Source organism: Mercenaria mercenaria, chromosome 4 (genome assembly GCF_021730395.1).
Source record: "Mercenaria mercenaria strain notata chromosome 4, MADL_Memer_1, whole genome shotgun sequence".
Classification (NCBI taxonomy): Eukaryota; Metazoa; Mollusca; class Bivalvia; order Venerida; family Veneridae; genus Mercenaria; species Mercenaria mercenaria.
This window is the reverse complement of record NC_069364.1, coordinates 61,116,460-61,139,725: the sequence shown is the minus strand read 5'-3', so window position 1 is coordinate 61,139,725 and position 23,266 is coordinate 61,116,460. Positions and strand designations below refer to the sequence as shown.

The 23,266-nt window shown below is 34.7% G+C and overlaps 1 protein-coding gene across 8 annotated transcripts in view; it reads left to right on the top strand.

The window, feature by feature from the left end:
• The first annotated feature begins 57 nt into the window (after positions 1 to 57).
• The window catches only part of LOC123551890 (cilia- and flagella-associated protein 47-like), a 50,228-nt gene continuing 27,019 nt past the window's right edge, over positions 58 to 23,266 (top strand). For 4 of the 8 annotated variants that reach the window (XM_053541441.1, XM_053541439.1, XM_053541442.1 and 1 more), the window contains exons 1-26: positions 58 to 355; positions 1,001 to 1,155; positions 1,395 to 1,602; positions 1,830 to 1,876; positions 2,476 to 2,704; positions 2,921 to 3,087; positions 3,292 to 3,407; positions 3,807 to 4,070; positions 5,924 to 6,082; positions 7,025 to 7,244; positions 7,479 to 7,604; positions 10,303 to 10,455; positions 10,916 to 11,019; positions 11,371 to 11,391; positions 14,314 to 14,396; positions 15,283 to 15,379; positions 15,702 to 15,805; positions 16,477 to 16,589; positions 16,902 to 17,035; positions 17,726 to 17,967; positions 18,409 to 18,531; positions 19,027 to 19,236; positions 20,887 to 20,955; positions 21,604 to 21,685; positions 21,935 to 22,032; positions 22,437 to 22,718. In XM_053541441.1, coding sequence (XP_053397416.1) covers positions 206 to 355; positions 1,001 to 1,155; positions 1,395 to 1,602; positions 1,830 to 1,876; positions 2,476 to 2,704; positions 2,921 to 3,087; positions 3,292 to 3,407; positions 3,807 to 4,070; positions 5,924 to 6,082; positions 7,025 to 7,244; positions 7,479 to 7,604; positions 10,303 to 10,455; positions 10,916 to 11,019; positions 11,371 to 11,391; positions 14,314 to 14,396; positions 15,283 to 15,379; positions 15,702 to 15,805; positions 16,477 to 16,589; positions 16,902 to 17,035; positions 17,726 to 17,967; positions 18,409 to 18,531; positions 19,027 to 19,236; positions 20,887 to 20,955; positions 21,604 to 21,685; positions 21,935 to 22,032; positions 22,437 to 22,718 — 3,756 coding nt within the window. In that variant the 5' untranslated portion in view covers positions 58 to 205. The remainder of the gene's footprint in view (positions 356 to 1,000; positions 1,156 to 1,394; positions 1,603 to 1,829; positions 1,877 to 2,475; positions 2,705 to 2,920; positions 3,088 to 3,291; positions 3,408 to 3,806; positions 4,071 to 5,923; positions 6,083 to 7,024; positions 7,245 to 7,478; positions 7,605 to 10,302; positions 10,456 to 10,915; positions 11,020 to 11,370; positions 11,392 to 14,313; positions 14,397 to 15,282; positions 15,380 to 15,701; positions 15,806 to 16,476; positions 16,590 to 16,901; positions 17,036 to 17,725; positions 17,968 to 18,408; positions 18,532 to 19,026; positions 19,237 to 20,886; positions 20,956 to 21,603; positions 21,686 to 21,934; positions 22,033 to 22,436; positions 22,719 to 23,266) is intronic. The other 4 variants (XM_053541443.1, XM_053541440.1, XM_053541444.1 and 1 more) reach the window with 4 other exon arrangements.

Here is a 23,266-nt window from a genome sequence, read left to right as displayed (position 1 = left end):
TCGTTATTTTGTTTGTTGGTGGTAATGCTTTGATTTCGTATTGGCGATCAAAATTTTGCAGCTAGCTGGACTCCGGGCAACAACTTCCCAAACAATATGGTGGACGTAGTGTGATAATTATACCATACTTTTAAATGATATGCAAGTAGTGAATGGAAATTTGCCAATGACTTTTTATTAGGATATCATATCTTTTCCTTCAGTAATGGATAAAGACGTTGCAGGGATTCGAATTAGTCCTGCAAGTGTTGATTTTTATGACACTGTGCCAGACACTGTAGAACAACTGAATGTTACGGTTTACAACATCAGTAAAGGCAGCAAAAGCATAAGATTTTATGCCCCTAAAACAAAGGTTTGTAACCTACTTTTTTATTTGAAATTTCTTAATCATCGTAAGTTTGTATAATAAAAAATATAGCCATCCCATCACTTCAAGCTTTATGAATGTTTATCATCAACTAACTTGTTTTAAACCCCACTTGTTTTCAGACATTAAACATTTCCGTGTCTTTTACTTTAGGGCCCTAAGATAAGATAAGATTTATTTTGTGTCGGCAAGACAATTAAAATAAATCTTATCTTATCTTATGGCCCTATTTTAAAGTAAAAGACACTGAGATGTTTAATGTCTGAAAACAATTAAGTGGGGGTTTAAAACAAGTATGAATCACATTTTCACTGTCACATTCAGATACTTAATATACAAGGTACCATCTATAGTAGTCCAACTAATTTGAAGTGATCCTAGGAAATATTAAAATTGAGTTATTTAGTTTTACTTACGGGCAATATCTGCACTGGCGTCAAATGCTCGAAAGACCAAAATAGGGGAGGAAATATCTGATGTTGATAAAAATTTTATCATGGCCAGCAACATTAATTCCTTGAAATTTATTTCCCCAATTATTTCTTAGTGGATTGAAAACTGGTAGTTATATAATTACTAAATGTATTTCCAATATAAAATTTTTTTGTGTGTGTTTTTTTTTTTTTCCAGAAATTTAAATTAAAGGTCAAGAATCCAGATAAACCTGTTGCTTCTGGTTTAAGTGTGCCAGCAATAGTTGAGTACACAAGCACCGAGGAAGGAGAATTCAAAGACAGAATTGTTGTAACAGTTGATGGAGAGGTTGTTGAGATACCTATTGCTGCGTAAGTAACATGCATTCTAAATGACCTTTGAATTGTCAGATTTTAAAAAGTTTCACATTTTCCTAGATTTTCACCTTTTACTTGTTGGGAAATCACTTTTGCTGTTGTTCAGTTTGTTAAAGATTATTTTTGATAGATATACAGCAAATGTGTTTTTTTTTGTTAATTTATTGGTTATTATTTCCCATTTATTTTAAATTCCATATTATTGTAATGTGAAGTATGTTTACACTTTACAGTTATCCTACCAAACCAAAGCTAGAGGTGGACCAGTCAGTGGATTTTGGAAATGTTGTTGCTAACAGTAAAACTATAGCCAGAGAAATATCACTTGTCAACCATGGCTCAAAGGCAGGAGAATTCAAGATCAAGTATGCAGGGAATCAGCCGATTGCAATTATGCCAACAAGTGGTTCAGTACCCCCAAAGAGTGTACAACTGATAAAGGTAAGTTTTAGGACAGTTTGAATTAAGGCTGTTCAATTTTTATTTGGCAAAATAGGCAGCATGTTGGATATGATTCATAAAGTTGGTGAAAATTAGTCCTAGAAAATGTTGAATGAATTTTAGTAATGCAGATAATAGCATCTTATAGTAAGAATGTTTTAAATGTATCAGCATTTTTTCTGAAAGTGTGCATTGGTTGATCACATGTAATTGTTTTTCATTTTTAGGTTGAATTTGTTACCAAATATCCAGGAAAGATAGAAGAAATTGTCAAGTGAGTTTGTCACATATCTAGGGCATGAGTTGCTGATAAAGATGATGTGAAACTGCTGTGAATTCATTTAATTTCGTGGCAATAAAATTTCATAGTTTTAAAGATATGGCTGTTTTGCTGGGACATGAATTAAATTTTGTGGATTTTAAATGTTAAAGATGCAGTAAATGGGAATTTTATTTGTCCGTTAAGATTAAACTTCATGGACTGGTGCAACCACAAAATCCATGAAAATTAGTCCACATGAATATTAACAATTTCACAATAAGTTATAATGCTAGTGTAAGGTCTGAGGAAAATCATATTCCAAATCATTAAAAAATATATTATGCTACAATACTGGTGTAAGTATGAAGTCACATGAATTAAACATGTTCTCTAGAATTTCCTGCCATATTCTGTCATCATTTGAGATATGTTCACATGACATATTGCTGAAGTATACTGTAGTCATATATGTTTAAAAGGACATAAACGTTTAAGCAGTTTCTTAAAAGTATGACACATAATTTGCTTTTAATGATGTATGGAATTTATTAATGTATTGGCATTTCTGCTACAACAGTCTTAACATGTAAATATATTTCAAAATTTTACAGGGTGAAGCTTGAAGATAAAGAATCTAAACTACTCACTGTGCGGGCCAACCTGGTGGAGCAGGCATTGCAGGTCCTCTCTTTGGAGACACAGGATCCTATCAACTGTATACCATTTGGTCACACTTACTACGGGTCTGATAGGACTGAATGTGCCTTATTGTTCAACAATGGCCCAGAACCTATTAACTTTGTAGCTATCTTAGATGAAGATGCTGTGGCCCAGGAGATGGTATGTAAACACACAACTTACTTTTTATAAACTTTAAAATTGGTTTTGGTAATTTCATTCTGTTCTAAAGAACTAAATCTAACATACTGAAACTGCCAGGAATTTACTTTTGGTAAGCACTTTCCAGAATTTATGTAATTGTAAATGTATAAAATTTATGAAAAATACTTGTGAAGAATTTTTTTTTTTTTAAAGTTTTTTTTGTTTTATTTGTAGGGTATTGATCTGACAAGGAATACAATGAAAGCTCTGGCAGAACAAGGGGACACTAGCAAGGTTCAAGGGGACACAAATGAGCTTACCTCCCTTGTTACAGCCATACCAAACCAGGGAATCCTTCAGCCATATGAGAAAATACCAGTTTTCTTCAGGTTTAGTCCAAGGTAATTGCACCTCTTTGTAGATAATAATTTAATGATTATTTGATTTCTTGATTTTGTTTTTTATTTGTTCTAGCATAAAATATTTGAAGTCTGTCTAAAATGCCGCTAATGGTTGTTATTTCTTTTGTATGAATTTAAAAATTGATTGGATTGTACTTAAAGTATCTTTTGTAATATTAGGAATTTAAGAAATGTGCTTTTTAGGTGGAATTCCGCTAAATCTGGCTTCAAGAACAAGATAGCTCCTCCTCCAAGAAAAGATTTTGCTTTGTTTATGAAACTTCAGATCATTGGTTCTAAGGAAGGCTTTGAAAACTCAGGTATGTGGAGTGCGTATTTTTCCACCGGAACTTCCCTGTCTTGATGTCTGTCTGAAAGTTATAATATTTATTATTATGTAAATTCAAAAACCAAGACATCTTGTCAAAACATTTTACTTTCATAAGCTTCTTTACATGTAGTTGACACCATATTTCTAAAATATGAGCTATAAAGAAAGGCTTAAAGATACAGTTTTTTTCAGACATTCTAAAGTCAGACAAAATCAAGTTTACTTTAGCAGTTCACAAACAAAGATATTATATTATTGTTTGCATTAATTGGTATATGACGTTAATGAAATGTTTTTGATATGCAGTGTGAGAAATCATTGAAATCAGTAACATGAAAATATGGAGGAAGGCAAACAGGTTGATATGAAAATTATTTGATATTTATAGGTGATAAAGTGGTTGAGGTAGCCCTGACAGGTACAGCTTTACCTGTGCTGCTTGATATCTCCCCGGCATCGAAGTACGACTTCGGCGAGGTACCTGTTGGGGAACATGCTGATATATTGTGCACTTTGAAGAACAGCTCAGATGTTTTACCTATCACCTACCAGTTCAGACGTATTGCTCATTTTATTGCACATCCTCCAAATGGCAAGATACAACCACTAGATACACAAGATGTTATATTCTCTTTTGCTCCCAATCAAGCAGGTTAGCGTTTTAAAGATATTAGTTTCTTGTTATATAATGATTTTACATAGTATTATAGCAACTGTTCTAATTAACTTAATTTTCATTGTTGGGAAGTCTGTGGCTGAGTCAGTGATTAGGTTACTAACTTCGATTCTCTTGACCCTCACTGTACTTTCCTGTGAAGAAGCCAGCTAACTAGCTTATAGAAGGTTGGTGATTCTGTCTGAAACATTACCAGGAGGGGCGCTTGGTATCTTGCTCAATGATCAAAAGCTCAATGGCCTTTTGGCATTAACATTGTGTTAGTTTTACTTCAAATCCAAGTTCACAAAACATAATTCTTGTTGTGACAATGCCAAGATGGTAAAAGTAATAAACAGTGTACAAGAAAAATTAAAATATTCTTATTATTTTTGCACAAGTACTTGTTAATCCCCCGCCGTGGCGGAGGGATTATAGGAATGGTCTTCTTCCGTCCGTCCTTCCGTCCGTAATAAAATCGTGTCCAGTCCATATCTCCTAAACCCCATGAAGGATTTTCATGAAACTTGGGTCAAATGATCACGTCATCAAGACGATGTGCAGAACCCATGAGTCAGCCTTGTCGGTTCAAGGTCAAGGTCACAACTCAAAGTCAAAGGTTTGAGCCTGCCATTTTGTGTCCGCTCTATATCTCCTAAACCCCTTGAAGGAATTTTATAAAACTTGGGTCAAATGATCACCTCATCAAGACGATGTGCAGAACCCATGAGTCAGCTATGCCGGCTCAAGGTCAAGGTCACAACTCAATGTCAAAGGTTTGAGCCTTCCATTTTGTGTCTGCTCTATATCTCTTAAACCCCTTGAAGGAATTTTATAAAACTTGGGTCAAATGTTCACCTCATCAAGACGATGTGCAGAACCCATGAGTCAGTCATGCCGGCTCAAGGTCAAGGTCACAACTTAGGGTCAAAGGTTTGAGCCTTCCATTTGGTGTCCGCTCTATATCTCCTAAACCCCTTGGAAGGATTTTCATCAAACTTGGGTCAAATGATCACCTCATCAAGGCGATGTGCAGAACTTATGAGTCAGCCATGTGGCTCAAGGTCAAGGCACAACTGAAGGTCAAGGTTTGAGCCTTCCATTTCGTGTCGCTCTATATACTCCTAAACCCCTTGAAGGAATTTTATAAAACTTGGGTCAAATGATTACCCTCATCAGAACGATGTGCAGAATTATGAGTCAACCATGCCAGCTCAAGGTCAAGGTCACAACTAAGGGTCGAAGGTTTGAGCCTTCCATTTGGTGTCCACTCTGTATCTCCTTCACCCCTTGGAGGATTTTCATCAAACTTGGGTCAAATGATCACCTCATCAAGAACTCATGAGTCAGCCATGTCAACTCAAGGTCAAGGTCACAACTGAAGGTCAAAGGTTTCAGCTCTTTATCTCCTAAACCCCTTGAAGGATTTTCATGAAACTTTGGTCAAATGATCACCTCATCAAGAAGTTGTGCAGAATTCATGAGTCAGCCATGTCAGTTCAAGGTCAAGGTCACAGCTAAAATCAAAGGTTTACCCTTTCACTATCCATAGCAGTGGCGGGGGATTTAGCTGTCTTTCAGACTGCCTTGTTTGAAAATTAAAACTGGCTTATTTATCATAAATGTAAGTTGTCCTTTCTCTACAAGCTTATAAGTCTTTGATATTGTACACTAGATTTACAGTTGCATGTTATCCAAACATAAACTGTAACAAAGAATTTTAAAGAAGTCGAGAGTAAGTAAAAGAGCACTTTTGCTTAAAATTCAGTTTGAAATATACAAACGTGTTTCTTTCTTATAAAATATAAGTTTGTAAAAAGAATTGGTTACATATTTGATTTCAATTACAGGTTTCTTCAAGCCACAACAAATGATAGATGTTATTGGCCATGTGGCAGACAATCGCAATCCTACATTAGCCCATCTACAAATTATACACACCTTGCCAATACACTTCCTCGGCCGCAGTGATCCAATTACCAAATACAGAAACCCAAAATACAACGCAGGTTTGATTTAATTTCATGTGTTTTCTGGTAAAAGAAATGCCTTTACACAAACAGGTTAATTTACTTTTCTGCTACTAATTATAAGGCCTAAAAAAAACCAACTTTGTTTCCGGTAACATGCTTAAAAAATTAGGGTAGGTAGGTCGAAAATTTTTTGGGGTTGGGGGGGTGGAGGTGTTTATTAAGGGAGACTTTTCAGAAATTATTTTCATGTCAAAAAATGAATACAAATAAGGGGGTTATGCCTTTAGAGCATCAATAAGTTGATTTCTAACATCACTGGCCATGTTTAAAGCATAAAAAGTGCAGTTTTGCAACTTTTTGTTAAAAAGTTAAAAAAAATATTCTCCAAGGCCACAAAAACATTTAGGGTCAGGCCAAAAATTTAGGGTAGGTCGGTATACCGGAAACAAACAATTTTTTTTTTACGACTAATCTTTGATGACTTGTATTTGCAAATAGACTTTGTTTTGCAAAACTTGTTATAGACTTTTAATGCAAGTGACTGATCATGAAATTGAAGGGAAATGTGTCTCACAGGACACATTGTAATGAAATTGCAAGATTTTTCTTCAAGATGTAATCTGTAATGGTCACTCATTCATGAAATGTAACTCCTTCCTCTTGCATCGCACTAGCATATAGCATGCCTGTTCTTAGAGTGTATACATGCTTGTATCATATTGTAAAGCAGTTAACTTGTATCTTCTGTAGTGAATAAATGTAGTATCAAATAATTCTGTCTTTGGTCAGACATTTAAAATACAAATCTCTATAAGGGTCGGAAATGTTCGTATATAATTACAACATTACATAGACCATATATTGATATAAGGTCTTTGATAATAGATGTTGATCCAGGTGAGGTGAGCTTATACTTGGTATATTCTGTATATATGCAAGTTATGTGTGTAACAGCTTGTGTTAATTCCCATATTTCAGGACTGACACCATACATCAGTAATGAAGTGGGTATGTTTGTTGATACAACATTCTCCTCACTGGGTGATGAACCACGGAATGCCGTAGCTGGAGGGAGGACGGCAAAGTTACACAACAAGCTTGCCAAGTCCACAGCAGAGGAAGACTGGAGCACCAAGGTCGCCTTTCCCAATGACAGGGCACATAGTATTAGACCCAGTGATAGAAAAGATGAATACAAGTGAGTTTCATTCACTCCTTTTGTAAAATAACTTACGAGTACTATTTTTAAAGAGCTGATGAAGAATAGATTGTAAAACATTAAACTATCCTTTGATATAATGCTATTGTAAAATTTTCTTTATAATGTTCTTTTCTCCTTAAACCAAGTTTATGATTAAGTTTTAACTCCAAACTTTTAACACACAACTTTACAGAAATGTTCATTTTGAGTTCTGTTTGTATCTAAATGTAGTTATGATGATTTTGTCTGGCCTGACCACTTGCGGATGAGTCAGTTACGCTGTCCTTGCTGCCTTGTTACCTTGCTCAATAAATACAAAAAATCCTCCGATAAGATAACTGCTGTACCAAGTCATGGGTAATGTTATGCACAAAAACACTTGTTTGAATTATTTTGGGCTGTTTTGTTTACATTTGCAACTGTTTGTTGACTTTTGGAGATGGTGTTTGTTACGGCATTTTGTTTAAGTCATGTTCTGAAAGATAATAATTATAAAACCAAGGACTTGTATAGAATAGATAAAATTTGCAACTCCTGATTTACTTTAAACAATGCCAACATAGCCGTAAGCATTTCTGCTGTCTTTATCAGTTCACACTGTGCTATTTGGTAATAGTTGTTTTGACTTGTGGCCACAGTAATGATGCAAAAAGAAGTTAGAATCTTGTGATTTCTTGCTTCTCTGACCAACTGCAGAAATTTAATGTACGCTTTCTTAATATAGATGAGATGTTTTTAGCTCACCTGTCACAAAGTGACAAGGTGAGCTATTGTGACCGCATGATGTCCGTCGTGCGTCGTCTGTCGTGCGTTGTCCGTCAACAATTTCTAAAAAAATCTTCTTCTTGAAAACCACTGGGCAGAATTACACCAAACTTCACAGGAATGATCCTTGGGTGGCCCCCTTTCAAAGTTATTCAAAGAGTTGAATTCCATGCAGAACTCTGGTTGCCATGGCAACCGAAAGGAAAAGCTTTAAAAATCTTCTTGTCCAAAACCACAGGGCCTAGGGCTTTGATATTTGGTGTGTAGCAACATCTAGTGGTCCTCTACCAAAATTGTTCAAATTATCCCTCTAGGGTCAAATATGGCCCCGCCCTGGGGGTCACATGGTTTATATAGACTTATATAGGGAAAACTTTGAAAATCTTCTTGTACAAAACCACATGGCCTAGGGCTTTGATATTTGGTATGTAGCATCATCTAGTGGTCCTCTACCAAGATTGTTCAAATTATCCCCCTAGGGTCAATATGGCCCCACCCCGGGGTCACATGGTTTATATAGACTTATTAGGGAAAACTTTGAAAATCTTCTTGTACAAAACCACATGGCCTAGAGCTTTGATATTTGGTATGTAGCATCATCTAGTGGTCCTCTACCAAGATTGTTCAAATTATCCCCCTAGGATCAAATATGGCCCCGCCTCGGGGGTCACATGGTTTATATAGACCTATATAGGGAAAACTTTGAAAATCTTCTTGTACAAAACCACATGGCCAAGGGCTTTGATATTTGGTATGTAGCATCATCTAGTGGTCCTCTACCAAGATTGTTCAAATTATCCCCCTAGGGTCAAATATGGCCCTGCCCCGGGGGTCCCAGGTTTTACATAGACTTATATAGGAAAAACAGTTTAAAAATCTTCTTGTCTGAAACCACAACACTTAGACCTTTGATATTTGGTTTGTAGCATTGTCTTATGGTCCTCAACCAAAATTGTTCAAATTGTACCCCTCGGGTGAAAAGAGGCCCTGCCCTGGGGGTCCCAAGTTTTATATAGACTTATATAGAAAAAAGCTTTAAAAATCTTCTTGTCTGAAATCATACGACATAGGCTTTTGATATTTGGTATGATGCATTGTCTAGTAGTCCTCTACCAAAATTGTTCAAATTATGCCCCTGGGGTTAAAAGAGGCTCCACCCTGGGGTCACTTAGTTATGTGAGTTAGTTATATAGGTAAAAAATGGTTTTTTAAGATACAGCCTTGAAATTTTGATGACATACACAGTTTTGCACACAAAGCGTAAAACTGAATTTCATTGACCATAAATGTGACCTACCGACTTCCTAATATTTTATCATCAGTTTGACATTTGAAACATTAGCTCATATTACTCAGGTGAGTGATCCAGGGTCATCATGACCCTCTTGTATCAATGTAAATTTGGCCATCGGCCCATACACACAATGTTACATTTATAAACTGAAGTATCTGTGTGACTGTTTGCAACTATTGTGCTAGCTGTTTTGAAGCATACCTAAATGAATGATTGACAGAATGCGATTAATTATACATTCAAGCAATCTTACTGAATAAGGCACATCTGTTTTTACACACATGTAGGTTTGGGCATTCCGGTAATTGAAGCATGCTTATTTCTGCACCTTATATTTAAGAGATTGATCATTCCTATACTTTGCTTATTTTGTTTTCTGTTCCATTTTAGCAAATGCTACATTTTAAAAATAAGAATTTTATATTAAAATATTAGTACAGAAAGGTTGCTTTTGATATTTTAAATAATTTAATCCACACTAAATGCAGCATGTGTTAGACAGATCACAGAAAATAGGAAGTGAAATATAACTGTTACACCTTCTAGTCAAACACTTAAGTTTGAAAGGATTTCTTTTGTGTTAAAAAAAAGATATAATTTTAGTTATATTTCTTTCATGTTTTTAAAACAAGGAGCACTGAGTCTCAGAGATTATATTGTTCTTCTTTTGTTGCATGCCAGAAAAGACTTAAAGCAGTACAAAAATGAATCAAATCTATAAAAAGATAATTTGGAAATATAGAATGCAACAAGAAAAATAGTAGCACACTTGGTTCTGTATGGAAATTCTTGTTTAAACATGTAACTTTAGTTGAACTTTAATATTGTACAATTTTCTTAGATGAAATGTTTTGGTATTTTTTACCAGATAAATATATTTTATGTATTTTCATTCTAACATTTAGGCACTTTTATTTTTTAAACTATTTGAAGAGGCTTAATTCTGTTGGAAAGTTTTTATGTCGATATTGAAGGATATTTACTTAATAATTTAAGGACAATATTTACACGTACAAAGCGTCACACATACATTGACCCAGACTACGCTCATATTGATGATGATGATGTGAAGAAATGGCGACATCGTGACAGCTATGTTCAGTTGATCAGAGAAATGAAAGAGAGAAGAATGAACAAGAAGAAAAGAAGGTAGGATGTGTATTTTGGAAAATGATCATTTTCAGATATCGGTAACATATTATAAAACACTAGTGATTTGAAGATTTTCGCGTATTTTTTAAAAAAAGGTAGGACGTGTATTTTTGAAAAATAAGGTAGGACGTGTATTTTTGAAAATGATCATTTTCAGATATCGGTAACATATTATAAAACACTGGTGATTTGAAGATTTTCGCGTATTTTTAAAAAAAATTATCAGTTTTGTGAATTTTTGAATGGATGAAATTAAGTTTTTATATATGTATAGATGTCATTGATTTAAGAATAAATAAATATAATTATCATTGGTAAAGAAATACTGATTTTGAAATTCATTGACTTGACTTTATTTTGAAATTTGTTGAAATAAGTTCAAAACTAGGAATTTTATCTGTAATTTAATGTTTCTTGATTTTAAAAAAATGCTTTACAAAATTTCATTACATAATAGGGAGTTTAAGGAGACAAACACATCTACAGATATTGGTATTAAACCAGCAGCAGGGATAAGCCCAAAGAAACTTCTTCTTGAAGAGATCAAACCTGATCCTAAAGGTATACTTGAAATTCCAAACCCTTCATCATTTACATTAGAATTTTTTCTGATCAAATTGAATTTAGTTGAATAATGGGATTAAATGGATTTTTTATGTTTGGTGAAATGATTTACTTATAAATTTACAGTTTAGCTTATCAATATACATGTAGTTATTGCAAATATATTCTGAACTTACATTATAGAAGTAGGTTTAGTCAGTGACATATTATAACGTATCACCTTTTTACAGTTTCAAGTAATTTTGTTTTTTTTAAGTATATTGCTCATCATTTTCCACCTACATTCTTGATAATTGATATACTTTTCTATATATACTTTTAACGTGAGAAAATGTTATGATTATTCAGTGTCAGATATGATCAGTGATGGTAAGTGACTGTAAGATATATGTATATAGTCGTATCTGCTTCATAGAGACAGTCATAAAGAAGATTAGCTTATAATCTGGCCATGCTTTCACAAAAAGTTTTCATATATGAATTAATTTGAACAAACTTTGAACTGAAACATTTACTGAATACTATGAAACAGTTATCATTCATGTGGGGGTGTGTGTGCTAATTTTTATGGAGTCTATGGTTGTGTCACATTTCTTAAAAAAATTTAACGTTCATGAATTTATTTCTGTGTCACCGTGACTTAGTCATTCTGACCATAACTGTGAAATGTTATGAAGACTTGAGTTAAAAGATTTCCCAGTACCTTTTTATCACTGCTTGCTGTTGCTAAACAGCTGATTACAGAATTTAAAGATTTTTCAACATTATCACATACATGTTTGACATTGTGGCGGTAAAATAAAGCCATGTCATATTATTTATATAAAATTCCAAAGAAATGATGTTGACATATATTTAACCTTTACCCTTCTAAATTTCTAAAATGGGCTGGTCCATCATTCAGTTTGGGCAGTACCATTTATTATTCAAATATTCAAAGAGGTGTTCACTGAAAATTTACTGACTGTATAGTGAACAGTGCAGGTTGGTCTTGGTCTGCGCTGGTAGCAAAGGCAGAATCACTTGCCACCAGCAGGCTAAAGGTTAAATAAAGAAAACATTTTTGGAATTTGATTTGTCATGGTGTGGCTCAAATCATAAAATGCTCAGAGAAGCCTCATTTCTTTATTTTTAGCTCACCTGTCACAAAGTGACAAGGTGAGCTTTTGTGATCGCGCGGTGTCCGTCGTCCGTCGTCCGTCAGTGCGTCCGTGCGTCCGTAAACTTTTGCTTGTGACCTCTCTAGAGGTCACATTTTTCATGGGATCTTTATGAAAGTTGGTCAGAATGTTCATCTTGATGATATCTAGGTCAAGTTCGAAACTGGGTCATGTGCCGTCAAAAACTAGGTCAGTCGGTCTAAAAATAGAAAAACCTTGTGACCTCTCTAGAGGCCATATATTTCACAAGATCTTCATGAAAATTGGTCAGAATGTTCACCTTGATGATATCTAGGTCAAGTTCGAAACTGGGTCACGTGGGGTCAAAAACTAGGTCAGTAGGTCTAAAAATAGAAAAACCTTGTGACCTCTCTAGAGGCCATATTTTTCATGAGATCTTCATGAATATTGGTCAGAATGTTTATCTTGATGATATCTAGGTCAAGTTTGAAACTGGGTCACGTAGGGTCAAAAACTAGGTCATTAGGTCTAAAAATAGAAAAACCTTATGACCTCTCTAGAGGCCATATTTCTCAATGCATCTTCATGAAAATTGGTCAGAATGTTCATCTTGATGATATCTAGGTCAAGTTTGAAACTGGGTCACGTGGGGTTAAAAACTAGGTCAGTAGGTCTAAAAATAGAAAAACCTTGTGACCTCTCTAGAGGCCATATTTTTCATGAGATCTTCATGAATATTGGTCAGAATGTTCACCGTGATGATATCTAGGTCAAGTTCGAAACTGGGTCATATGGGGTCAAAAACTAGGTCAGTAGATCTAAAAATAGAAAAACCTTGTGACCTCTCTAGTGGCCATATTTCTCAATGGATCTTCATGAAAATTGGTCAGAATGTTCACCTTGATGATATCTAGGTCGAGTTTGAAACTGGGTCATGTGCGGTCAAAAACTAGGTCAGTAGGTCTAAAAATAGGAAAACCTTGTGACCTCTCTAGAGGCGATATTTTTCAATGGATCTTCATGAAAATTGGTCAGAATGTTTACCTTGAAGATATCTAGGTCAAGTTCGAAACTGGGTCACGTGGGGTTAAAAACTAGGTCAGTAGATCTAAAAATAGAAAAACCTTGTGACCTCTGTAGAGGCCATATTTTTCATGAGATCTTCATGAATATTGGTCAGAATGTTCAGCTTGATGATATCTAGGTCAGGGTCGTAACTGGGTCATGTGCGGTCAAAAACTAGGTCAGTAGGTCGAAAAATAGAAAAACCTTGTGACCTCTCTAGAGGCCATATTTTTCACGAGATCTTCATGAAAATTGGTGAGAATGTTCACCTTGATGATATCTAGGTCAAGTTTAAAAGTGGGTCACATGCCTTCAAAAACTAGGTCATTAGGTCAAATAATAGAAAAACCTTGTGACCTCTCTAGAGGCCATGTTTTTCAATGGATCTTCATGAAAATTGGTCAGAATTTTTTATCTTGATGATATCTAGGTCACATGTGCTCAAAAACTAGGTCACTATGTCAAATAATAGAAATAACGATGTCATACTCAGTTGAACACTGGGTCATGTGGAGATAGGTGAGCGATTCAGGACCATCATGGTCCTCTTGTTTCAACAAGTTTCTAAGATTCAATACAAAAAGATACTAATGTGAGATCCTCTGTTTATGAAATAATTATACCTCAAGGTTTTATGATATCACCTACAAAATTTCTAGTTGAAAACATTTGTGGAACAAATGCCTCGGAGGCTAATGCTTCAAGTTCATAGATCAACATGCTTCTTTGACTTACCAAGTACAGCAATCAGCATTTTTCTGTGACTTATAAAGTACATAGATCAACATGTTTCTATGACTTAATATTCATTGGGTATAGCATGTATTTATTTTCAGTGTTCACTGTGTATAATGGAAAACACCAGAGTTTTGCTAATTATGTAGTTTTAGCCATAGTGCTCATTGTCTAACAACTTATTGTCATTGTGTGTATATATTAATCATCATAGCATTTAAAATAGAAAAGAAAGCATAAATTTTTGCTTTGTTCAATATTTTACCAAAACCTAAATTACCATTGCTTCTGTCATAATTTCTAGATCAAACATGTTTTTTTCTTTGGCAAATTTACTTGATATTGAGCTAGTTTTATGTATATTTTACAGCACCTCCACCTCCAAATCAAGACTTCAAATTACTGAGCAGTAAAAGTCTGTCAGCCACCATGAAGTCTGTTACAAGTCAACCTGTAAGTATGCTGTGTTATAATTGGAAAATGTTAGTCAGAGAATAGATTAAATTTCTTTATGAAGATTGGGATCCATAAAAATATCAAATGGATTAACAATGAATGGTATATATTATACCTTCAGCTATAAAGTAAACATAAAGTAATCATTGATGAATTGAATTATTCAACTTACCTCCCTTTTCTATATTTACACCATTTGTAAAATACACAGTTTTTTTCACAAACAGGGAAAGGGGCCTGTGGCTGTCATGTTGGGAAGAAATATCTCGGCATTTGGACAAAGGGAAATAAAATTCACAATTTTAAGTAAATTTTAGGGGAAAACTGCATGAATTTGAAGAGAAATTTTCTGAAAGGCAGGCACCTGTAAATGGTCCCTGCTATAGAAAAAAGCTGTGATTACTGTCACAGAATTACACATTTCTGTATTTGTATTGTGAATTGATGGTACTTCAGGTAGTGGATCAGTAATGATAGTCGGCATTTGTCATTTATTACATATTCCTGTATGAGCCACACCATGAGAAAACCAGCATAGTGCGTTTGCGACCAGCATGGATCCAGACCAGCCTGCGCATGTGCGCAGTCTGGTCAGGATCCATGCTGTTCGCTTTCAAAGTCTATTGCAATTAGAGAAACCGTCAGCGGACAGCATGGATCCTGACCAGACTGCAAGGATGCGCAGGCTGGTCTGGATCCATTCTGGTCACAAACGCACTATGTTGGTTTTCACATGGTGCGGCTCATATGCTGTTTTGATACCTTCGGCCATTTTCTTCCTTAACAACAGAGAAGGCCAAAATCACACATGGAGAAGACATAATCAAATGGGGAAATGCTGATTGTCATAATAGATCCACTACTTTGAATATATATATTATAGGTTAAAGATGGTTTAAATGCTGTACCTACCACACCCAAAGAGAAAATTGACTGCTCCAAATTTCTGACACCACAAGAACAGCATCAAGTTGTCATTGGTAACCATAAAATTTTCTTTTACTCAACAGGTTGAAATATCTGCTATAATTATGACCTGTATATGAATTCTTGAAAGACACAGGTTTAGGATTTCTTAACAGATATTGATGACTTTTTTGTGTTTTCTGTATTATACAACTTCAGTGGAGATTGCTAAATAATGTTTTTTTTATCAGGTTAATTACATTATCTTGCAAGAATTCAAATCTTTTTTATTTTTGATATGAGAAGTCTATGGATTCGAATAGATCGTTAACTCTGTAACACTTACTAAAATGCATATTTTTCAGTTTTATTGTACATTTTCAACTGTATTTTCAGGTCCTGCAGTACTTGACTTTGGGTCAGTATGTTTGAGGTCAATTTCTACAAAGCACCTAGAGATTGTCAATAACCTGGATCAGAATGTGCTTGTAGTAGCAGAGGTATGACTTAATATCATATTTCTATCACTAATGCTAAAAAGGAATGGTTGGACTAAAACCAGAGTTGCTTTATCAAAAACGCACATCCCTAGTAGAAAGATTATCTGAAATCTTTCTCTGAAATTTAAACTTAGACTTAAATTCATATTGCCATAACTTCCTTTGTAATAAATCTACACTACTGAAACTTTGCACAGCCTTGTGTTTTAGTATATGCCGTATTCAAACCAAGTTTCATTAAAACCTGTACAAGATTTACACATATAGGGCAAAAGGTAATTTTAGCATTTCAAAGTCTGAGTTTAAGTTTCACACTTATAATGTGGATGAATATGGTCCCTGATCTGTTTTGTGTATTTTGTTAAAGTTTAGTCTTTAAGTTTTCAATAATTCTGCCATTGAATACACCGGATTCAAATGTTAATATATTTTGTGCTTTCTTAAAAAAAACATATAGCTTTATATTTTCCAATGATTTTTTTTTCTGATTTCGTGCAATATATGCTTCATTGTGCTCATACACTGCTAAAACTATATCACGCACTTAACTTGTTAAAAGATAATATGAACTAAAAAGAAACTATTATCCATCACATTTGGAAATATATGTATATAAAACTATTACAAGATTTGTCAAAGGTGTGTACATAGCTTGTATATAAATATTTCAGATTGACTGTAGAGAGTTGAGACAAAGTAGTCCACTATCTCAGGTTGTTCCACCGAAGTCAAAAGCAAACATTCCAATTATCTTTGAATCAAACCAGAAACAAAAGTTTCAGAGGTACACAAGTTTTTTATCCTCTTAATATTCTCCTTCTCTTTTAGTTAAAAAATAACCATGAATAGTTTTGGAAGACGTAAACAAAAATCTAATTCTCATGAGCACAACACAATTAGATATGTTCAATAAAGGTCAATATGGCATGGTAAGACAGAAATATTTGCTCAAGCATTTTTGATTAATAAATTTATTGTATTTGAATATATTCATTATATAAAGGCAATGTATATTTGATAAAAGGATGTGCCTTATATTAATGAAGTATGCATTGTGAAGTAGTGGAGGTATATTATATGTTTTGACTGGTTGTAGGTCAGTGAGTTACACAGTGAACAATTACCACAAGCATCATGTGACAGTGTTAGCTGAGGTTGTACCGGTAGCTCTACAACTGTCAACTGATGAACTTGTCTTGAAACCTTCATTTGGTCTACCCAGTGATGCTGGTAAGATTTTTAACTTGATTCCTGTAAACATTTCTGTTTCTTATTGATTGTAATGGGGCCTCTGTGGCTGAGAGGTTAAGGTTGCTGACTTCGATATTCTTACACTCACTGCTGTGGGTTAAAAACCTGACTTGTGGTGTAAGGGTCTTTCTTGTGAGGAAGCCATCCACTTGGCTTATGATGTTAGACTGGTGGTTCTACCCAGGTGCTTGCCCATCCCTGTAAAATTTATGTTGAAAAATAAAAAACCACTTGTAAAACAAATCAAAATAACAAAGTTTTGTAGTATAACTAAACACAATGACATCATCCTGGTTGTTAACTAGTAATGAAATCAGTCAAATTTGGTCCATCATAGGTCTTGAACTTAACATACTTTGACATCATTTAATTTTCTGGCCATAAAATTTCATGATTTTAGCAAAAATGGCTATTTCATTGGGACATGGATTCATGGATTTTAAATGTTGCAGATAATGTTACTGGAATTTCATTTGTTTGTTGGGATTATATTTCGTGACTGACATAACCACAAAATCCATGAAATAAGTCCCCCACAAATATATCTGATTTCACAGTATTGTCTAAGTTTGGTATTTCTGCTTTGCATTTGTTATCTGTCCCATCCAGGTTTACTTTTTCTCTTGTTGTATACAGAAAATAAACATTAAAATGTCTTTTTGTCTTCAGGTTTCCGAGGCATTATCACTTTGTACAACAAGCTAAACTATCCTGCTGAGTTTACCTGGGCCCCTAACCTAGGAGAGAAAGGGACAGCATTTTCTATCCGGCCTGCTACAGGAGTTGTTGACCCATTTAAGGACCTTGACTGTGAAGTGGTCTGGCACCCCTCCTTCCTTGCACCAGAGGATGGTTCCTTCTCACTGATGATTCACAGTGGCAGCACGCTACAGCTGAAATGCAAGGCAGAGGTAATATTTCATAGAGATATTTCTTGTAAATATCATCACCTTCATAAATTTGTCCATACTGATCAATATCTTAAGTTCATAAAAGTACAAATTTCTGTGTTGTATGCACTTTGGACTAAGAAATTTATCCAAAATGTCTGACAAGTTTTATGCATTTTAGTCCCAGCTTTGCAGTAAAAATTTTACTACAGGTTTTTATTTTCGGGGAATTATTGAAATATAGAGTGAAATATATCTCCTAATTTCAAATTGAACAGTATTAAGTATAGACAAAATGAGTGAAAGAAAATTTGTTTGTTTTACATTTAAGGTCAAAATATCTATCACTTGTAAATGTATTACATTTTCACATGTGGCCTAAGCTACAACAAACAAATAGCCTCTGTATACTGTATCTGTGTAAAATTCCTCATTTTAGTTATTTCTTAAAACGATTTTCAGCTTGGTCAAACAAATGTACAGTTTGTGGAAAGACGGATCATGTTTGGACAGGTACCAGTGAATCTATGCACGACCCGCAATGTTCTTCTGGCCAACATTGGACATAATCATGCATATTTCCAGGTGAGTTTATACTTTATGTTATCTGCAGTTGCTGTGAATCAGCTTTGCCAAGGGCATCATTGGCTGAGAAGTTAAGGTGTCTTACTTTGAAACTGTTGCCCCTTACCACAATTGAGTTGAAATTCATCAAGGGATGTAAAATTCTTACATAAGGAATCAATCTAGCTAGTTAACAAAAGGTTGGTGGTTCTACTCAGGTGTGCCCTTTGCATTAAATAATCCACCATATAAAGCTAGAAAGTTGTAAGATGACTTTAATTGAGTTTTTAGGGTAATGTATTTTCATTTTAATGATTGTTAATATTAACCAAATAGTCATTCATGCCCACATGGTAGGTGTTTAGCGACATAAATAAAGTTGTTAGTTACTAACTAGTCTTCTAATGACCTTTAAAGGCAATACTGAAAATATTTCTGGCTATGTTTACATTATAAACATTCCCATATTGAATATACAATGAAAAATATTAATTGTAATGTATATTTAACTTTTAGGTGAATGATCCTAACCCCTTCCCAGGGTTACAGGTGAGCCCCTTACATGGTGTGGTACCTGTTGGAGGTCATGCTGAGCTACAGGTCAAGCTGACACCAGATGCCATACTCAAGTTCGATACTAGAGTACAAGTTGCCATCAAAGGAGGAAAGAATCTAGAGCTGAGAATGGGAGGGACAGTGGAACCACCAACAGTTGATATTGACCTGGTACTTTAATTCTAGCACTTTACACAAGTTTTTACATGAACAAACAAAAACATATAACTTTACAGATGGCGCACAAATCTTCATCCTATATAAAGTAAATTTTGCACAGAAAATACATCTGTCAATTCATCCTCAGTTGTCAATAGTTCACATAATGAAATACAAAGTTAAAAGTCTATTATCGACATGCATTTCCATCCATTTCATCATCATCATTCCGGTAGTCAACCCTGGTCAGTTTTCATACAATTAATGGAACTTGGTGTCCATTTCTTTTAATGATTCCTTGTCGCTACTTTATTTTTTAGTACTTTTTACAGCCTAGCAAAGGATATGAGAGCTTTACAAGATGTTGCTGTCCTCAAATGCTTCATCATATTTACATAACTGCCCATCTATTTATAACTCTCAATATCTTCTCATTGCAAAATATTCATCATTTTAAATACTCAAATCATGGATCTGTTTGCATTTACATCCAATCCTCATTCCTGTGTATCAACTCGGTATTTTCATCATTAATGGACTTGGTGCCTCTCCTTCTCAAGAATTCCTTCATATTTAGTAACCTCTTTTATTTAGCACCTGCCAAAGCTCTGGTGACTATTGTGACCGTCAATGTCATCGCCGTCAACAACTTTCTAAAAAATCTTCTTGAACCCGACAAATAACTCAACTTCACAGGAATGACTTGATGTCCCTTCAATATTCAAAGATTGAATTCATGCGACTTGGTGCCATGTACCGAAGGAAAATTATTCTGTCCAAACCAGATGAGCTTGTATTGGCTGCTATCTAGATCCCTAGAAGATGTTCAGATTGTGCTCCATGGTCAAAGAGGCCCCACCCCGGGGGTCCCAAGCTTTACGTAGACATATAGGAAAAAACTTTAAAAATCTTCTTGTCTAAAACCACAAGACCTAGGCCTTTGATATTTGGTCTGTTGCATTGCCTTGTGGTCCTCTACCAAAATTGTTCAAACTATGCCCCTGGGGTGAAAAGAGGCCCTGCCCTGGGGGTCCCAAATTTAACATAGACTTATACTGGGGGAAAAAAATCTTCTTGTCTGAAAGTTCAAGGCCTAGGCCTTTGATATTTGGTGTGTAGCATTGCCTAGTGGATTTCTAACAAGATTGTTCAAATGATTCCCCTGGGGTGAAAAGAGGCCCCGCTCTGGGGGTCACTTGCTATATGAGTTATATAGGAATAAATACTTCAAAAATTATCATATCATATTTCCTAGACTGTTTAATTATAATAACCTGATAAACCCAAGTGATTAGGGGTCACCCGACTGTGACCTTGACCTACTGACCTACTTTCTTGTTTTTTAAGATACAGCCTTGAAATTTGGATGACATGTACAGTTTTGCACACCGATCTTAAAACTGACTTTCAGTGACCATGAATATGACCTACTGACCTACTTTGTAATATTTTAGCATCAGTTTGCCATTTTAAACATGTGGCTCTGTTACTCAGGTGAGTGATTCAGGGTCATCATTACCCTCTTGTTTACTTTTTATATTCCTCTATAAAGCATTTTGAGGGGACTGTGTGATATACAGTGTTGACATCATTCTTGTTGTAGATGTTTTCTTGCAGTCAATCAAAGGCAATTGTCAGTGACAATAATTTATATATTTTCAGCCGAGCTTTAACTTCGGTGGTGTGTACTGTGGCTCAGGATCAACATTGACTTTCAAACTTACAAACAGGGTAAATATATATCTTTTTTGTAATACTTGATAAATTTTTCTACCGCGAAAGTAAAATGAGCCGTGCCATGAGAAAACCAACATAGTGGGTTTGCGACCAGCATGGATCCAGACCAGCCTGTGCATTCGCGCAGTCTGGTCAGGATCCATGCTGTTCGCTTTCAGATCCTATTACAGTTAGAGAAACTGTTAGCGAACAGCATGGATCCTGACCAGACTGCGTGGATGCCCAGGCTGGTCTGGATCCATGCAGGTCGCAAACCCACTATGTTGGTTTTCTCATGGCTCAGCTCAAATATGCTTATAAAGAATTTGCCTTGAAAATACTTGGTTGCGAGATTCATACATGATGTATTACACACCAATTTGAAATTATTTTGTTGTTAGTTTCACAATACTGAATATATTTATTGCTTGTCAGGATTTTAACAATGAAATGATTCAGTTAGATAGTTCTTTTATCCATTTTAAAATGCAGACTTTTTTTTTTTTGCAGAATAATTTTTTACTCAAAAATGGTCGTTATATTTTGCGTCCTCATTATAAGAATTATTACTGTCTGTAATACATAATATCATAAATGCACATATATATTTTAAAAGTTTATGAATGAATAGCTTGCAAAACTTGCAGTTTTTTCTTTCAACAGATGTTGACAAAAGCCAAGTTGGAGTTTGATTTGTCAAGATATAAAGACTTTAACCTCAATTTCCCAGGATACCAAACACAGGGTATGTATTCATTTTTGTCAGCTTTTCATCTGTTAAACAAATAGAGTATATCAAATAAATACTGTAGATTACGGTTTTATAATGAATATGAAATTACTTTTGTTTATAAGTACTTTGTTACATTGTATTGTTGGTAACTTTAAGTACAATAACAAACTGAAAAGTATTTCTTGATATGCCTGTGAACTAGAATCTTTCCAGTTAAATCTGTTCTGGAAATAAAGTTTTAATTTTGCTATTTTTTGGCAGAGGATTACACATTCCAAGTGCTCAATCCTGGCATGTTCTCTATTACACTACAACCAGAGGAAACAGTGGAGGGAGAACTTATCTTTATGCCTACTGAGGTAAGGCTGAAACATATACAACATATGTTCTAAAGTATGCATCTTGTAAAGTCTTAATGTATTGCCACTGGGCAATTCATCTCTCAGTTAATGTAATAAAATTATTATTTGTAATTTTAAGAGCATTTACAGGGGCTGGGTTTGTGTGTTTGTGTGTGGAGCTGAAATTAGAAGTCAAACAATAACTGTTTGTTCTGTTGTAAACAGTTCGCTATCGCTAGATCAATAAAATTTCACACAAGTCTACCTAGGACAAATTAACTTGCTGTTTTGTCATATTGAAGATTTTTTTTACATGTTTTTATTTTATGTACATTGATTCAAGTTGTATATCTGATAAATGTTAAATATTGTTAAAATTTTCTTTTTGTTACATTTTTTTATATATTTTTCTCCTTAAACAGGTAGCTGCCTATGACTTTGAACTGCCAACAATTATCAACCATACAGGGGCTCCCTCTCCTGCTCCAACCCCGTTCCCACCAACTCCTGCCCCATCAAACAAGAACAGCCTCCAGCACATCATAAACCCAAAGCCACAGCCATACACAGTGATCACACCCAGGAAGCACGTGATTGCTACAGCTCTACGTCAACCTCTCCAGCTGTCCACCAACAAGATAGAAATGTTTGCACCAGCATCTTTCTACGATACATCAGTACAGTCCGGACAGATGCAGTCAAAAGTAAGATTTTTGTTTACAGCTGATATAATTGATTTCTAAATTAAAATTTATCATCCACAGAGATTTTCTGAATATTTATGATTCATATTCTTTTGCATTCAAGTGTAGTTTCGTAGCAATGAAAAATAAAAATGATTTGAAACAGTGAAACCATAAATTTTATTTCACTGATATATTTCAGCATTTCACTGAAAAACATTATACAATTATCGCCTTTTTCATAGGTTGATATCAGGATTTATCAACCCGAAAAGAGTTACATTCACCAAGCCGAAGGCGTAAATCCTGATATCAACCTATGAAAAAGTCAATAATTGTTTTATTACATGAATAAATTTATAGTCAGTCTTGTTATTACAATTGTATCTTTAATAAAGAAATAAGGAATAAATTTAGACCAAATCAGGTTGATATTGGTTTTCCAAGCACCTACTTTGATCTATTTTTATTTTCGTACTATTTATAACCCAAGATAAGTTGATATGATATGTACTCATTACTTTTCGAACTGTTTTCAGCCAATCAGAGAAACAATAGAATACAGTCAT